At 48.2% G+C, this 18,696-nt stretch overlaps 2 protein-coding genes across 7 annotated transcripts in view; both read right to left on the minus strand.

Moving 5' to 3' along the window:
- Nucleotides 1-1,775, minus strand: part of LBP (lipopolysaccharide binding protein) — a 47,213-nt gene extending 45,438 nt beyond the window's left edge. For 4 of the 6 annotated variants that reach the window (XM_081256260.1, XM_081256261.1, XM_081256259.1 and 1 more), the window contains exon 1: nt 1,591-1,775. In XM_081256260.1, the coding sequence (XP_081112386.1) occupies nt 1,591-1,714 (124 nt within the window). In that variant the 5' untranslated portion in view covers nt 1,715-1,775. The remainder of the gene's footprint in view (nt 1-1,590) is intronic. The other 2 variants (XM_081256263.1, XM_081256262.1) reach the window with 1 other exon arrangement.
- A 9,080-nt stretch (nt 1,776-10,855) lies between these two features.
- Nucleotides 10,856-18,696, minus strand: part of BPI (bactericidal permeability increasing protein) — a gene marked incomplete at both ends in the record, with an annotated part of 31,111 nt that continues 23,270 nt past the window's right edge. The window contains 4 exons of the mRNA XM_081256023.1: nt 10,856-10,894; nt 12,378-12,454; nt 14,045-14,108; nt 16,921-16,963. Coding sequence (XP_081112149.1) covers nt 10,856-10,894; nt 12,378-12,454; nt 14,045-14,108; nt 16,921-16,963 — 223 coding nt within the window. The remainder of the gene's footprint in view (nt 10,895-12,377; nt 12,455-14,044; nt 14,109-16,920; nt 16,964-18,696) is intronic.

An 18,696-nucleotide genomic window follows, 5' to 3' on the forward strand; every position in this document is an offset into this window, starting at 1 on the left:
GAATGGTATTACCCCAGTGAACAGATAAGGCAGTTGAGCCTCCATAAATGTGAGGAGCAGCCCTCCATCAGGTGCTGAAGGGAGCGGTATAAATACCCTAGATCCCTTGCCCCTTGGACAGTTTATTCCTGAGACTTTGTTTTAGCATCTTTTAAAAAAGATACTACAAATGAATCTATATACAAAACAGAAACAAACTCACAGACATAGAAAACAGCATGGTTATGAAAGGTGTGGGGGAGGGACAAATTAGGAGTATGGGATTAACAGATACAAACTGCTGCACATAAAATAGATACGCAACAAGGATTTACTGTATAGCACGGGGAACTATATTCAGTATCTTGTAATAACCTATAATGGTATATAATCTGCAAAAAAAAAAAAGCCTGAATCAGTTTGGTGTATACCTGAAACTAACACAATATTGTAAATCAACCATATTCCAATAAAAAATAAAATATAGTCCTGCTTTTGCCCATTCTTTAAAACTGAGGTATAACATCCGTAGAGGTATAACCTAAAGGGCACTAATCTTAAAGGTATTGCCAGGTAATTTTTACATGTTTATGTACGCATGTAGCCACCGCCCAGAGCAAGATGCAGGGCATTCCCAGCACCCCTGCAGGCTCCCTGTGCCCCTTCCGGGTGGTAACCACCATTCTGACATCAATTTTTTTAAATTAATTAATTTATTGGCTGTGTTAGGTCTTCGTTGCTGCATGCGGGCTTTCTCTAGTTGCCGCGAGCAGGGGCCACTCTTCGTTGCAGTAGGCGGGCTTCTCATTACGGTGGCTTCTCTTGCTGCGGAGCACGGGCTCTAGGCGCATGAGCTTCAGTAGTTGTGGCGTGTGGGCTCAGTAGTTGTGGCTCGCGGGCTCTAGAGCACAGGCTCAGTAGTTGTGGCACACAGGCTTAGTTGCTCCACAGCATGTGGGATCTTCCTGGACCAGGGCTCGAACCCGTGTCCCTGAATTGGCAGGCAGATTCTTAACCACTGCTCCCCCAGGGAAGTCCCTAGTTTTTTTTTTTTTTTAATATATATATTTTTGGTTTTTGTTTATTTTTTGGCTGTGATGCACAGCATGTGGGATCTTAGTTCCCCGACCAGGGATCAAACCCGTGCCCCCTGCGCTGGAAGCGCAGAGTCTTAACCACTGGACCGCCAGGGAAGTCCCTGACATCTAGTTTTAAGGCATATGTTTTCAAACTCGAGCAAAAATTTTCCAGTGGAGCTGTTCCCATCACTGAGGCGGTAGCTGGTTTAATGATACGCCTCTCCTGGCCACCTTGCCTTTCTCATCTCACATCACTACTCTCTTACAGTGTTTCCTGGAATCATCTCCCAACTCAACTACTCGCACCCAAATCTTTATCTCTGTTGGCTAGTGGGGAACCCAGCTAAGACAAGTAATGTGCCCAAGTGGCCCAGGGGTTGGGTGACGAGGCCAGAACCTGAGCCAGGTTTGCCTGGCCGGGAAGGCTGCACCATCCCAAGGGAGAGAGTCCCCTCTGTGTCCCCTGCCGTACCCAGAGCAGCCTGGGGCCAAGCGGGTCAGCCAAGTCCAGCCAACAGCCGCAGCTCCTTACCATACTCCAAGCCCTTGTCGGTGATCCTGGCGACCAGGCCAGGGTTGGCACCCAGGGCCCCGGGGGTGGATGTGAGCAGCATTCCCAGCAGGAGGGAGGACAGGGCCCCAGCCGAAGTCCCCATCCTGGGTTCCCAGAGGGCTGGGCCAGGTCTGTCGCAGCCTCAGGCTGGGCCCAGCTCCCTTAAGTAACTGAGGCCTGTGGCCTGGGGCAGCTCCTGAGTGGGGCAGGTTCCTGGAATCAGGAAGGGGAGGCCTAGTGACTGGAACCTGCTTGCGACACTGTTGGGGTCATGGGTCATACTTCAAAGTCTGTGGTCGCCGCCCCGGGTGAGAGGATGGGTTGGCCTGGGCCCAGGTGACACTCTCTGTCCCCTCTTCCCACAAAAAGACCCCACGTTCATTTCCAGGAAGGCCCGGTTTTATAGACAAGGAAGCTGAGGCTCAGAGGGGCCAGGTCACCGGCTCCAGCTCACACACCCGGCAGGTGGCAGAGTTGGGAGTCCAAGCCAGCTGAGTTAGACTCACCTCAGTTTATGTGAAAAAGACATCTCCGCCCCACACCCCCGCTCCCCATCCCCTGTGGGAAAACAGGCTTCTCAAGCCTTGCTAGTGGTAAAATCTTCTGGAAGGCAACTCGGCAAATCCTTAAACAGCTGCATGCCCAGTGACCCAGTAATTCTACTGCTGGAACTTTACTCTAAGTACATAATTAAGTCAGTGTGGAAATATGTCACAGCAGTAGGATGCCCTTTGCTGCTCCGTGTGACATCGGCAAGGTCAGAGTGGGACCCAACCTAAGACGTTCAACAAAAGCGCACTGGGTATACTATCATACATTTAAAGTGAGACTGCAGAAATAAATGTATTTCTTGATACTTCAGAAAGATGCTTATGAGGGGCCCATTGCCAATGGCATCATAGGGTGAGGTTCTATTTCTTTGTTCTATTCTCACGTTTGCCAATCTGGAAAATTCTTAGCAAGGAGTTATGAGGGATCATTTCTGGTTGGATGAGCAGGATTATGGGTGTTTTGAAAACCTTTTTGTTTGCTGGTATTTCCATTTTTATTTTCTTGGCATATATTGTATTTGCAGTAACTAAAGAAAATAAAATTTTATTTTGGGAAACAAAATTTATAGTAGGGATTGTGCTTAATTTGTAGGGATCTCTCCCCTCCCAAGGACTCCCTATATTCGTGAGTTTTGTTTTGCCCCCACCTCCAGGAAGCCTTCCCCGATCACCTCCATATTTCCCTGGATTAGAGGAAGGTCCTCCTCTGAGATCCCAGAAACCTTTGCACTTTCTCCATCATAGCATTAACCATTCTCTGCTTTTCTGTAATTGTGGTACTTTAAAAATATGTCCACAAATTCAAAAGGTGGGGTCTCTGTGTCTCCATCTTGAAATTGGGTGGGTATTTGGACTGCTTCAATACACTGACTGTGGCAGGAGTGACAGGGTTTCTTCCCAGTGGGTCATAAAAGGCACTGGATTTGGGGTTGGGATCAGAATCTCCCACACTGAGCGCAGGGAAGCCCACACTGGGGCCTCTCTGCTCCTCTGTGTCCTATTGTTTCTGTCCATCAGGCTGAGGTTTTTGGGGTCCTTGTCCCACCCCCCAATCCCCCTGCAAGAGGCCTGAGTGCTCCTGAGGGCAGGGCTGAGCCCTGTGAATCCTATGATCCTTCCCGCTTCTGGTGGGAACTGGCAGGGAAGCAGCATTTATTGAGCGCCTACTATGTGCGGGGCACCATGCTGGTTATGCCACACACCCCTCTCGGCCCTGCAGCAGCCTTTTATGGTGAGTACTGAAGTCTCGTTTGGGGCTGAAAAAACTGAGGCTCAGAGGAATGAAGTGATTAAGCCATAGTCACCCAGCAGGGGTTTGAACCCGGATCTGTGGGCCATTCCAAAGCGATGGTCAGAGAAGGCTTCTCTGAGGTGACGTGCTGAGCTGGGACCCTAAGGATGAGGAGGATGTGGGCTTTGGAAGAGCCATTCCAGGCCAGCAAAGAACAAGGACAAAAGCTTGGCAGCAGTGTGCCTGGGGGCATCTGCTCCCTGGACTCTGCCTGTGGAGGTAGGGCGGGGTGCTGGGCTGGGAGCCGGGAAACCAATGTTCCGATCTGGCTTCTGCCTGGCCATGGGGCCCTCAGCAAGCCTTGTGTCCTCCTGTGCCTAAGTTTCCCTCTGTAAAATGAGGGATACAGAGCAGGTGACTCCCATGGGCCCTTCAGCTTGGAGACGAGGGAGGACATTCTAGAGAGTGGGGACCTCATGGGGACACAGATGTCACTCTTCCTCTGACAGAGGTCTGAGAATGTCCAGGCTGGGGGCTGTTTGCAGGGGCAGGAGTTCCCATAGCAGTGAGCTTTGGACATTAGAACTTCCCCGGCTGGGCAGTGTGCCCCATGGGCCCAGGCCCAGCCTCCACCGCCACAGGTGTCCACCCCCAGGTCAAGGTCCCTGCTGGTGACCCAGGACCCAGCAGAGGCCCCTGGGAGCAGCATGAATCCAACACTGGCCAGAACCCCTGGACTTTTCTCCTACCAGTCTGTCCATCCACCTCCACGAAAGCCAAAGCCGCTGTCACTCCCCCACCATCAAGTCCTACAGCAGAGAAAACGCTCTCCCTTTGAACAGGAACAGTGTTTACTGTGTTCTGATGACAAAAGTCTCGAAAAGAATTTGGAAAACCCAGAATTTGGAAACGACAGTGCCTGGAATACTGAGCACCACATAGTAGATAATTGAGTGAATGAACATAAATCGGAAAAGTGAAAGGTTAACGGCATGAATGTTGGGACCAGGTGGCCTGGGTTTGAATCCTGGCTCACCCACTGGGTGACCTTGGGCATGCTGACTCAGTTTTCTCATCTGTAGTTGGGCTCAGCCAAAGGCCAGCACGGCAGGAGGTCGGAGGTTAGGAAGAGAGCAGGGTCAGGGCACTTCTCCCTGCTTCCTCCTTGCTTTGGATTTTAGGTCTGGCCGTGGTTGCATCACTCTTGACACTCCTCTCACCCTTGGCTCCAGCCTTCCCATCTCCCCGCCAGGCTGGGACACCACTACTGCTTTCTTTGCTGCTTCAAGCTTAGGGAGGCTAGTTCCTGGGGGCCTCCCATCCTTCACAGGTTTCCTTAAGCCCGTCCCCCAGCTCTGTAAATAGCCCCTTCATTCGAATCCCAAGAACCATCTGAGCTGGATTCTGATTTCCTGCCTGATGGACACAGTTGGTACACTGAGTATTTCTTCTGTTATTGACCTTTTGTAGCAAATGCCTTCCTCTCGTGGAGAGCTCTTTTCCAAAGTCTGAACAGGTCTTGTGCGGGAACAGTAGCCTGTGACACAGAACTAAAAGTACACAGCAACCCTCACTCTGCCACCAAGGATGTCTCTGGGGGCCATCTTGCCTAGGGAGGTGACATCCTCTTGGATCTTGAAGGTCACACATGGTTTTACAGAGGAGAGAGCCAAGGGCCGTCCAAGAGAAGGAAGCAGGCTGTGTCGAAACACAGAGCCAGAACATGTGACGCACTGGCAGCAAGGAAGCCTGGGTCCCTGTCTAGGCTCTGCTCCTGATGGGCTGTGTGACACGGGGTAAACCATGCCCCTCTCTGATTCTCACTTTGCCTCCAAATGCAGATGAAAGTGTCGGACTAGGACAGTGTTCCTCGGATCCCAGGGATCTCATTTATTTATTTTATTTTAAAATTTATTTTCATTGACATATAATTGACAGGTAAGTTTAAGCTGTACAACGTGTTGACTTGATGTATTTATATATTGTAGTGTGATCACCACTGTAGCGTTAGCTGACACCTCTATCACAGCACATGATTATCATTTCTTTTTTGTGGCGGGAATAAGTAAGATCTAGTTTATTAGCAACTTTGAAGTTTATGATACAGTATTGTTGTCTGTAATCACGATGCTGTGCATTAGACCTACAGGACTTATTTAACTACTAGTTCCAAGTTTGGCCCTTAAATATCATCTCCCCAGTTCCCCCCTGCCCGAGGCTCCCAGTAATAACCATTCTACTCTCATTTTTACGAGCTCAGCTCTTTTAGATTCCACATATAAATGGTATCATACAATATTTATCTTTTTTTTGCTTAGCATAATGCCCTCAAGGGCCATGTTGTTGCAAATGACAGGATTTCCTCCTTTTTCATGGCTGAATAATATTCCATTGTGTATAGATATACAAATTCCAGATGTGGAGATAAGGGAATGCTTGTAGACTGTTGGTGGGAATGTAAATTGGTACAGCCACTAGGGAAAGAGTATGGAAGTCCCTCAAAAGATTAAAAATAGAACTGCTGTATGAGCCAGCAATTCCACTTCTGGATATATATGCAAAGGAAATGAAAACAGGATGTTGAAGAGATATCTGCACCCCTGTGTTTATTGCAGCATTATTCACAATAGCCAAGACATGGAAACAACCCAAGAGTCCGTCAATGGATAAATGGATAAGGAAGTTGTGGTATGTATATATATACCAGGGATCTTGTTAAATACAAATTCTGATTCATCACGTTCCTTTGGTAGCTGAGACTCTGTTTGTCTAACAAGCTCCAGGTGGTGCCAATCTTGGACCATACTTTGAGAACAATGGACTAAATGGGCTCCAAGTTCCCCCCAAGCTCAGTGATTTTATACCTCTGTTCACTCTTATTTTCAAGGGCAGTTTTCTATGATGGTGCCTGCACTCCTGAGCACATCGGCTCTAATTGAAGAGAAGGATGTCGTGAAGACCTGCCTTTTTGGAGCTCCGTAGGCACTTTGGAGTTTGATGTCTATGGCTGCCCCCTCTCCCAACCCAGTCACCTGCAGATCTGTGATGTGTGTGCATGAACACACACACACACACACACACATGCATGAGCCCTGAGGCATGTGGATTTACAGAAAAAAAAATAGTACTGTCACTGCTGATCCAATGTGGTTTGATATTGTGTCACCTACTTGGGATGCCAGGAGATGTCACCTACTGCAGCAGGGCTGGCCATGAGGACACACAGCCTCTCACCCCGGGGAAGCTCTAAGGAACTTGAAAACCCTCCCATGTCTCCCTCCACCCCTCCTCCGCCTCTGCCATTGGCAGCATCTAAACTCCGAGCCATAGCCTCATTTCACCAGGTCTTAATAGCTTTCGGGACCCTAAGGAGCTTCTGTTAAAATGAAAATGTCTCAGCAAGAAAAGATTCTTTAATATTTGCCAGAGTTCACTTTATTGGATTCCTTTCCTGGAAGTCCAGAGGGCCCTTGCTTTTACGGAAGGGGAGACTGAGACCGAGGGAGGGAAGACCAGCCACACAGTGAATCCATCACTGAGCCCAGATTTCTAGCCAGGCAGTCGTTCTGATTCTTGGGGTCAGGCCCATCCAGGCAGGCAGCCCTGGATCATACTTTGAAAGTCATGACAAAGTGGTTTTGGATTCAAATCCTTGATCATTTAAAAAATAAATATTTATTGAGTGTCACCCGTACGGCAGGCATTGGGAAGAGAACTGTGGCAAGCCAGATAGAGTCCTTACAGTAGAGTGGGGATTAGTGGGTTTATTAATATTTAGTGCCAACTTTGATTACTGCTTGTCAGATACTGTACCACGGATTTCACATAGATTTGATTCTCATAACCACGTTTTGAGATGGGTATTATTATGATCCTAATTTTACAGATGAGAAGATTGAAGGCCAGAGGCTTAATTGCTCAAGGTCACACAGCTGGTAAACAGCAGAGCAGGGATTTGAATCCACAGCGTCTGGGACCACAGCTTCTGCGTTTAGCCATCATGGCATGAGCTCATCAATGGTACCACTCATTCCTCACAACAACTTCATGCCACAGAGGAGGGCAAGGTTTTTCTTTTTTTTTTTGCGGTACGCCTCTCACTGTTGTGGCCTCTCCCGTTGCGGAGCACAGGTTCCGGACGCGCAGGCTCAGCGGCCATGGCTCACGGGCCCAGCCGCTCCGCGGCATGTGGGGTCTTCCCGGACTGGGGCACGAACCCGTGTCCCCTGCATCGGCAGGCGGACTCTCAACCACTGCGCCACCAGGGAAGCCCAAGGGCAAGGTTTTACCTCTACTTCTCAGAGGAGGAAATAGAGGATTAGAGAGGTTAAGTGCCATTCGGAAAGTTGTGCAGCCCAAGAGGGATTGGGTTGACACGCCTTCTTCTCTCCCCCTGTCGGGTACCCCTCCTTCATATTTAAGTCAGCATTGCCAAAAGGAGCCCCAAGTGGGCAATGCTTAACCAGAAGTGAAGCTGCTCTGATGATGAGCTTTTAGGCAGTCCAGAGTGGACAAGTCAATTCTTTTTTTTTTTAAACACCTTTATCAACATATTTCACATACCATAACATCCACCCACTTCGAGTGTACAGTTCAGTGGGTTTTAGTTTAGGCTTGGCCAAAAAATTTGCTCAGGTTTTTAACGGGGAAACCCGAATGAACTTTTTGGCCAGCCCTATATATTCACAGGGTTGTGCAACTCTCACTGTAATCTAATTTTAGAAGATTTTCTGCACCCCCCCCCCAAAGAAACCCTGTACCCATTAGCCATCATTTGGAGTGAGCAGTGCTTAGCCTGAAGGGAGAAGCCACTCCAACAGTGGTTTTGTAGGCAGCGTGGCAGATAATTTGGAGTGTGTTGGGGGGATGCCCCTCACATCAGACCTCCAAACAACTGCATATTTCTCAGCCATTAGTATGAGGTCTCCAGGGCACACTGTGTCCCACTCACCAGTCTTTTTTTTTTCTTTCGTTGCTGTGCATGGGCTTTCTCTAGTTGCGGCGAGCGGGGGTTACTCTTTGTTATGGTGCTCGGTGCAGGCTTTTCATTGCGGTGGCTTCTCTTTGTTGTGGAGCACAGGCTCGAGGCACGCGGGCTGCAGTAGTTGTGGCGCACGGGCTTCGTTGCTCCACGGCATGTGGGATCTTCCCAGACCTGGGCTCGAATCCATGTCCCCTATATTGGCAGGTGGATTCTTAACCACTGAGCCACCAGGGAAGTCCCACTCACAGGTCTTTAGATCCAAGAAATAATTGTACTTTTTTCTATAGAAAGTGAGGCATGGGCTGCCTGAATGTTTTGGAAAGTAGAGGGTAGGCGTGGGAAGGGGCTGACCATCTCCAAAGAGAATGATGGGAGAGGGAGTGAGGGTGGGAAAAGGCAGGGTTATGTCCCCTTACTTATCTGTTATGCTCCCACCCCAGCCAGAGGGGTCTTTAAAAAATGTGAATTAGATTGTGTCCTTCTCCTGCTCAAAACTCTCCAGTGGCTCCCCTTATTTTTTGGAACAAAATCCAGAGTCCTTAACAGTCTTCACGGCCTCCCAGCCTCATCCCATGCTGTGCTCCATTCGCCCTCTTCCAGCCTAACAAGCTGCTTTTCTCTGTTCCTATTCAGTGCCTCCATTAGTCTTTGGCAAACAGAAAAAGTGTACCCTTTTGGAGGACAAATTAGAGAAAGGGTTTTGTTCCCTCAGCCTGGTGCCTTTTTGCAGTGCACGGCCTAGGCAACTGAAACCAGTAGTCCTGCCTTCAATACGCCAAGACCCAAACAGGCAAGATGCGGACATCTGGAAGGAGTGGAAACAGCATGGGCTCTGATGACATAAAAGGCAGGAATCCCAGCTCTGCCACTTACCAGATGTGTAATCCGGGGAGTGACTCAATCTACAAGGACTGAACAAATCTCACCCTGGGGGATGGAAAGTGCTGTGAGGATTAGATGAAATCATTAGTGTGCTGTGCTTGATCAATGTCCCTCCCTTCCCCTGTGTGGCCCCAGATTCTCCACCTCCATTTAACAGAGAATCAATGGTGTTAGCAGAAGCATGTACATTTTTCTTTTAAAATAAAAAAAAGTCTTTTATCTGCTTTTCCTCACTGCAATGTTTCTCTCCATTTTTACTAGCACCAGCCTGGATGAAGTCTGAAGGACAACAGACCCCTAATTTGTGCCCACCCCCTTCCACTCTTGCCCTTCTAATGCTTTCAGAAGTCACACACACAAAAAACATTTTTAAAACGAAATCTGATCATGTCATCCGTACACCACTGCCTGCTTCAAACTCTTCTTCATTCTTCTGGTCTCAGACCAAATGTCAACAGCTAAGGAGGCTTTCCAGGAATTTTCAACCAGTTTCAAGTACAGTGCTATTAGGACCCATCTAATGGCCTGAGATAGCCACACCTGATGTTCCATGATAGGAAATGGCCCAAAGTCCCCAGGGAAACTCACCAAGAGTCCAACAACTGTCTGGGCTGGTGATCGGGCTTCCATAGCAGCCTGGAGAGTCATGGGGAAGTGTTAATTGCAGCTGAGAATGTGACTGACTAAAAACTCCACAGGGCTCTGTCCCCTGGCTCAGTGTTCTGCTTTGGGCCCAATGGCTGGGCAGGAAAGCATGGACTAAGAGAGCCACCAAGGTGGAGCCCAAGTGTGGGGCAGAGAAAACGGGCTGTGCAGGATAAGCGCTCAACAGCGACCCCGCGTGGTGGTGACAGGAGCAACAGCCGCGGTAGATGACTACACAGGAAGACAATGGGCGGTGCGGAATCACTGTTCAACAGCGACGCTATGTGGCAGTGGCAGGAACAACAACCCAATGGACAGAGCTACTCTACAGACCTCTGCCTGACATGAGGAAGCAAGACCCACTCCCTTTGGACTAAGTAAACCCCAATTACTCTTGGAGATTGTTGAATGAGGGATGCCCTCAAAAAGGGACAGTGGGAGTTTCTGCTAAGGAAGGCATGTGGGGGGCTCAAGAAATTAATTAGAGAACTAAAAAGAGGTGATTGTATCTTGGCCACACTGCATAAAGCCAATGAACGAATGAATGGACATAAAACAAGAAGAAACCATACCATCACAGAGAATTCCACAGAAAAAACGGGTTTTTGTTTTTGTTATTTTGCTTTTTTAATGTTGTGTGAAGCACAAAGAGAAATATTGTGATTACAATTGAAATGCAATTCCTGGAGGAAATGTCCATGCAGCCTTAGCCCTTGAAAGAAATTCATAATCCCTAAAATACACACCACACACTTTTCCAAGGAACAAGGTTCCCATGTTTAGATCATTTCTGAATCTGAGTTCAGAGAAGTTTGCAAGTCTCCGAGTCAAGAGCTAGAGAGGGAAGCCTGGAGGGAGGCAGCCCGGGCCCCATGGGGCCTGTCAGGGTTAGGGTGCTGACAGCCCCTCACCTCCCGATGTGATTGACAGCCCCCAGCACCCATGGGGACTTCAGCTGTAGTGGACATCTGCACCGAACAGGAGGAAATCCTGGGGGAGAGATGAGAAGGCCATCATTAGGCGGAAGAATACCCCTCATCTGTGAATATGGGGATGCTGGGTTTTTAGAAGGAAATTTTGGGAGCCTGTCTGTTGGGAAGCAGAGAATGGCGCAGGCCTGTCTGCTGACAGAAAGGCAGGAGTGAGTGGGGCGGGGGGCACCTGGCGTCCCACCCCTGGGGTCTGCACATCAGTGGCTGCCAAGGCCCGTGAATCTGTCAGCAGCTTCTCTGCCAGCTGTTTTCTTCTCAGACGTGGAGACCCCCGGGCTGCTGGGAAGGCCTTCACTTGTCATCCCTGCCTCTTGGCAGCTCCAGGGAGCCCTCCTTGCAATCACAGTTGCAGAAACACTTCTCTTTTGCTCCTTCCTACCCTTCACTCAGGATTTTCAGAAATGAAGGCATTAAATTGTGCCTATGGGGTCATTTTTTTATTTTAAGAATGAACTTGGTAAAATGTAGGGAACGTGGGGAATGTGTTTCCTCTGCTCACTCAGCTATTTCTCTACTGTCTCTTAGCCCTGGTAGTTCTCCCATTAAGTTTAAAGAATCAGGGATTGACGGGCTGGATGTTGGGGGTGAGGGAGAGGGAGGAAGCTGGGCGGAGGTTTCCCAGGAGGGCCACCAGGTCATCAGGAAGCCACGGACAGTGGTAAGGAATGTAAGAGTGGGTGATGGTTTCCTTGCAGAGTTATCAGCTTTGTTGGGACACAGTGGGTTTAAGGATGGAGGCACCAAGGAAACCAGCGTATGTACACTTCGGGCACGTAGAAGAGACTGGAAGCACGGCTGGGTCACTGGGCGGCACAAAGGTGGCTGTTGAGCCTGAGTTGATGAAAGCGACCAGGGAAAGCAATAGCGGGGGAAGGGCCGAGGCTGGGGCAGGAACCCTGGAGAACTCCCACTGGTAGGGGAAGGAGGAACCAGCAAAGGAGACCAAACAGCCCAGTGAGAGGTGGCTGGAAAACCAGGAGAGGGAATCTTCAAAGGTAAGAGAAGAAAGCATTCCATGGATGGGGAAAATAGTGTCAGAGGCTGTTGGGGGGTCAGGCTGAGGGAAAGGGAAGAGGAGGCCGTCCATACCCGGGGATCGTAATCTGCCAGACCCTGCGCTTTATAGCCCAGGGCCTAGAAGGATGCTGGATGCAAAGGAAGGCATGTGACACCTACTTGTCAAGTATTTAAGTGCATCCACCTTATAAAAGAGGCTTTGGGGCCACCACGTGAGTTCCATTTTTACCAAGTGGAGAGTGGGAGTGGTGCAGCCCATGGTTAAAAGCAGGGACCTGGCTTTGACTTTGGACTTCATGGAATGGCCGTGTGGCTCTTCTGAGTCTTAGCCTCTGTTCTCTGTTTAGTAACAGCACCCACCCTCTGGGATTATTGCAAGGGTAGAAAGCGCTTGATCCAGAGCTGACATGGAGGAGGGGCCTATTGTGATGGGAGGTTTGGCGAAGGAGAGCTTGGGGACTCACCTGGTGAGGCTGAAGCACCAGGTTGAAGAGCCGGATGGAGGCGGGCAGCGGGAGAGGGAAGCCTTTCTGCAGCTTCTCTGCATTGGAGGTTAAGGTAGAGGTTAAGGTTAAGGTACTTCCTCTGTAGGGAAGAGGGAGGTAGAGGGAGGGAGGGACAGGGATCCGAAACAGACAGCCCGGCCGGCCGGCAGCTCCCCTGGCCCGGATCCGGGAAGAAACCTGTGAAGAGGCTGCCTGGAATCTCCCACTCTCTCCTCCACCGTGCTCCAAGCACCCAGGACTGGTGAATTCCCGCCCCCTCAGCCCCAAGACCACCCTCCTGAGGGTGCCGGCACTGCTGGTGCACATCCAGCCCAAGTGACAGCCGGAGCGGCTGCTTGCTGGGCTGTGGAGGCCCTCTGGGGACATGTGATGGATATGCACATGAAGCCCCTCCACGTTTAGGATGAAACTGGAAACGGGCTGTGGTCCAGCTCCCCCGTCCCACCCCATTCTGCTGTGAAACTCTGGAGAATTCTAAACTCCAACCTGGTCCCCTCAGGTCATTATGAAGCTGCATTTGTCAAGGTAGGAGGAGCCAGAGACTATATGTAACAGTTTGTTGTTTTCATTTACAATTTCAAAGTGTTCTAGTTACACAGCACGGGGGCCTCTATGTGTGCCCTTGCCCCTGGCTCTGCCAAGGTCAGGGGTTTCACCAGTGAGTGAGCTGAGTGGAAGCGTTAGCCCAGGTTGGCTCTTCTTCCTTGGTCCTTCTCTCTCAGAGTTGGAAAAAGACCTAGGGCTCTGGCTTCAGGGCTGGGATCAAATCCCAGTTCCATCTCTCACCTTCTCTGTGACCTGGAACGATCACTTAACTTCTCTGATCTCCCATTTCCTCCTATGAAAACTGATGGCCACTGCTATCCCCTGTCTCTAGGGACTACCAAACGTAAAATAGATAGCTAGTGGGAAGCAGCCGCGTAGCACAGGGAGATCAGCTCGGTGCTTTGTGACCACCTAGAGGGTTGGGATAGGGAGGGTAGGAGGGAGGGAGACACAAGAGGGAAGGGATATGGGAACATATGTATATGTATAGCTGATTCACTTTGTTATAAAGCAGAGGCTGGCACACCATTGTGGGGCAATTGTACTCCAATAAAGATGTAAAAAAATATATGCTTATAATAGAAAGAATAATTAGAAAACTAGAATAAAAAACTTATGCATGGTATGATCACAGTGTGTGAACATATGCAAAGGATAATAAAAGACTGAGAAAAGCTCAATAAAAAAATTAAAAATTAAAAAAATTTTTTTTAAAAAGAATGTGATTTTTAATTTTTATATATTCAATAATGTTAATGTATGCCATAATTTACTTAATGACTCCTATAACTTAATTTTGGTTTTGGTTGTTTTCAGTTTTTCCTGTTACAGACAACAGTATATTAAACATTTTTGTAAATCTTAAAAAAAAAAAAAAGGCTGGATGGGCACATAGGAGGAACTCAGCCCTTTTTCCCATCCCTTTTCTGGGTCAGATGCCATTTGAGGTCCATTTGAGGCACCACTTCCAGCTACCACAGTTGGGGCTGGGTATTCGGTGGTTTCAGGACCGAACCCCCCACCCCCACCCCGCCTCTCCCCCAGGACTGAAAATCAATCCTTTCTCCAAAATTCCTTACTGTTAATCTTGGGAATCACGACAGTGGGCACCACGTAGTTCATGATAGTCTGCAGCAATTCAACCTGGGGGTCACGAGGAGGATGGGACACACATCAGGGCACTGTAGCATCAGCTGTCCTCCGTCACCCTCCCTCCCACCCAGGGCAACCTCGCAGCTGGGAAAACCGTTGAGAGATGGACACAGGGGTGACGCGAAGACTCTGCAGCTCCATCAAGGTCACCAGAGTGACCCTTTTTGCTTTAAAGGTTCCAGATGCAAATCACATTCTAGACTGTAGGGGGCAAGGCTGAGGTAAGGAAGGTCGTCACAGAGTATTTAAATGTGAAAAACTTTGCATAAGAAAATGCACCCGCTCAGACACTGTGGGCTAGAGAGCAAATTAGTTCAAACTTTTTGAGGGCTATTTGGCAATGTTCATCCAAAGCCTTAAAAATGTGTGTGCATGGTGGGCCAGCAAACATGCCTCTAAGGCATTTATCCTAAGGAAATGAAGTAGTGCAATAGATAGAACCAAAACAATAAATTAATAGCAACCTACATGTCCAACAATTGGGGAATCATCTGAGGAACATGGTGGCACTTTGATACTAAGAGATACTATGCACCTATTAAAAATGATATTGTAGAAATATAATTATCAGCACAAATTTTTCGTGATATCTTTTTGAGTAAGAAAAAGCAGGCTAATGTATAACTGATTAACTTTGCTGTACAGCAGAAACTAATACAGCATTGTAAATCAGCTATACTCCAATAAAAATTTTTAAAAAAAGAAAAAGTAGGCTACAGAAACCATGTAATTCCATTCTGTTATTAAATATGCATAGAAAAAAGTCAGGAAGGATGTACTCCAAATTATTAATTAAGTGGTGAAAACAGGAATGGTTTTTATTTTTTGTTTGTTTGTCTTGCAAATCTGTAGGTTCTGACTCTTCTATAATGTATATGTTTTGCTTTTGCTATAATTGAAAAAATTCAAAAATAATGTAACACCCTCAAGATGATTGCCTGTAGTGGTGACATTTACAACTTGTAAGTATGTACATTTTTGTTTCTAGGACAATTGAGTTTCCTTCCCCAGACTGTAGTCCCCTGGGCTCATCAAATGTGGTGCCCTTCTTCTCATGAATCTGGGAACTTTAAACTTTTATTTTCTGCGGAAGCAGAAGTTAGTCACCGACTGAGTCCAGCTGCCACCATGAGAGCCTTGGCACCAGTAAATCCATGAAAATGCAATGAGGTTGCTTTGGGCCCTTCTGTTTGTTGCAATCTTACGAGATGGAAGTGGCTGGATGGATGTCCATTGGGTTTGGAGGGGATGTTGGGACTGACTTCAGGGCTGGGTGGCTTATAAGGCACCTACTCAGTAGAAATCTTGGGGGGCATTTCAGAGATCTAAGGAAATGTTCTCCAGAGCTTTAGCAAGAGGCTCTCTGGAAGATTCGGGCCATGTGCAGTAAAGTGCTGTGGACAGAATTAGCACACTGTGGCTTCTAATGGAAGTCACAAGAGCGATGCTCATTCAGGTCGGCTGTTGAAGTACACTTGACCTGCTATCTACAGGGGCAACTCCCCACCAGTGCCAGAGGGTAGTGATGGGGGAGCATCAAGGGTGAGTCTATTTGATGACAGTCTGTGATTCCGGGTAGTGGAATCATCTACTTGGGCTGGCGAGACACCTGTTGTCTCCCTCCCACCTCCCCTACTCAATCTCTAAATGACTCTGCCATTCATTCATCCAGCTGCTCAAGCCAAACAGCTAGGAGTCATTCTTCATTGCCTTTTCCCCCACCACACACATCAAATCTCTCACCAAGTTCTAATTCTACTTCCAAAGTGTGTCTCCAATCCACCATCTTTCTCCTTCTTCCTGGCCTAGACCCAGCCTCCATCATCTCTCACATGGGCAAATGCACCTGCCTCCCCAACGATCCGCATGGTCTGACTCTCGTTCCCCGTAATCCATTCCCCCCATCGCAGCCAGAGGCATCTTTTATAAAGTATAAATCAGATCATGTCACTCCATGCATGAAACGTTCACCAGCTTCTTGCTGCCCCTTGAACACAACCTATTCTAGTCCAGAAGGTTCAGGCGAGCCAGCCCCTGCCTGCCTCTCTACAGCCCCTACTTGCTTTTTCCAGCCACACTGCTTCTCTGCATTTCCCAAACATGCCAAGCTTGTTTCACCACAGGGCCTTTTCTCCTGCTATTCCCTCTGCCTGCAACAGATCTTCACCTTGCAGGCTCCTTCAGCCCAAATATCACCTCCCCAGAGAGGCTTCCCCTGATCACATGGTCTAACCCTTAACCTCCCCCATCGCTTTCTACCCCACCTCCACTTAGTTTTTCATAGCATTGATCTTGACTGAAATGATCTTCTTCATTTCTTTTTGTCTGTTTCTCTACTACAATGTAGGCTCTAGAAGAAGTCACTTTCTTGTCTAGTTCATCAGCACATTCCCACACCTGGGGAACAGTGCCTGCCACATAGTAGGTACTCAATAAAGTAATTAACTTGTTTTTTCAACAAACATCTGTTGAGCAGATTTTCTGTACCTGACTGTGCACATTTAATCCCATTTAAAACTCACCACACTAACTCAGGTGGAAAGGATTATCCCTGATTTGTGGGGAAGATATGAAGTTCACAGAGGGGAAGGGACTTGCCCAAGGCCCACAGTTAGTAAGCTTGGAGCAGCAATTCCAGCTCGGGTCTCTGTGCCCACAAAGCTCCCTGCATCATTACTTCACAGGCAAATTATATGCAAATGAACCAGTGGTCTATTGAAATGATGCTATGAGCCCAGGTGTCTTCAGGACAGTTATCTCAAGATCAGAGGAAGGAAGGAGCCACCAATGGCCTCAGACTCACCGGGAAGGGACCGACGTCTGAGTGCTTCAGTTCCAGGAGCAGCCTGTGAGAAGGGGAGGGGGAAGTTGAGACCACCATTAGCCTGACTCATATTAGAGTTCAGTTGCTGGGGAGAAGGGGCCCACTCTGGTGGATGCTGTCTGGTTTTCCCATCCTGTATCCATTCCCCCTTTCTATGGTGACAGCCCCCTGATTTTTCCTTTTGGACGGTCACCCATTCCCTACATTATTAATGCTGGGTTCTGGGGTGGGCTGGCCAAAGGGCAGAGTCTATCTCCCCTGCCATGGTGATTGCTTCAAGGATTGAACTCTAGCCCATGCTGGTCCAATGAGAGTTGGTCCCAGGACTTCTGCTGGAAATATTGGAAGTGAGGTATTCTCTTTTCTCCAGCAAAATTAGGGAGATGCTGGTAACAATTTTTGCCATCACTTGGTGACAGCCTGCTGGGAAATGAAGCCAGCATAAGGGATAGTAAAGCCAAGAGATCAAGAGAGTCAGAGTTGTAAGGATATCATTTGAGCACTTGGATCCACCCTTGCCTGAAACCCTTGGACTTTTCAATTATTTGAGCCAATAAACAATCCCATATTTACAGACTTTATGGCATCTTAACTATGATCTAGGAAACAGGTAAATAAATGGCTATTTATTGAACCCCTATCATTCGCTATGTTGGTTGCTTTATCCGATTGAATTCTTGTAATACCCAAAGCCAAGGGCCATCACACTCCCATTTTACAGACGAGGTCCTTGACACTCAGAGAGGTCAAGCAATCTGCCCAAGGTCATACAGCTAACATTCAGCTAAGTAGAATTTCAAACAGGTCTCCCTGATGTCAAAGCTTTTGTTGTCTCCAGTACCCTACAAAGTTTGAAAACTCTTGCCTATGGACTCTCACCACCCCCATCCCTGCATACTTTAGAAAGTCTGTGTTCAGCCATCACCCAGCTCTATTTTCTCCAGCTCCTCTACTTGAGAGGCCCATGGGTGTTTCCAGGAAAATTAAATCCACATGTTTCTAAAGCAGTAACACTTGTCAAAATGATGCCAGGAGAAATAAGCAGCACGTAAACCTCAGGAGCCACACTCAAGGTTAAGAAGGACAGCTCTGTGCCAGAGAGAAGGCAGAAATGAGGAGGAATGTGGGTCAAGACTCAATTTAAACAGTGTGAAAGTGATGCAGATGTAGACGCCAGGTTGGAATGCGGGGGTCACCGCATCGGACTCTGTGCGTCTCCCTCACTCTTGATCTCTGTGTATCTGCTTGTCTCTCTCTCCTCTTTCCTCCTTTTGTGTCTCTCTGTCTCTCCTGTTAATGTGTCTCTCCATCTGTCTGTCTTGCTCTCACTCTCTCTTTCTCTGCGTCTCTCCCTCCCTTCCTTTGTCTCTCTCTGTCTCTCTGTCTCTTTCTGACTCTCCCTCATTTCTGATTTTTCTTTTCTTCTTCTGTGTGCTCCTCTGTCTTTCTCTTTTCCTCTTGCTTATTGTATCCCTCGAAGTGTTCTAAGCACTGCAATACATATTAATACCTCATTTCACCCTCAAAATGATGCTGTTGGCAAAGAACAATTATTGGGCTTATTTTGCCAGCCAGGGAAACTGACTGAAGTTTGGAGAGTTCAGTGCTTGCCAAAGGTGAGCTGCGCTTCCAAGGCAGCAGGCTCAACCTCAGAGCCCACATCCGTAACCACAACCTCCTCTGCTGGGATTCCAACCCAGGCACAGATTCCAGAGTCTCCCAGCAGGAGATGGCTGATGAAGTCCCAAGGAAGGG

The sequence above is a fragment of the Mesoplodon bidens genome (genome assembly GCF_964165515.1).
Source record: "Mesoplodon bidens genome assembly, chromosome: 15".
Classification (NCBI taxonomy): Eukaryota; Metazoa; Chordata; class Mammalia; order Artiodactyla; family Ziphiidae; genus Mesoplodon; species Mesoplodon bidens.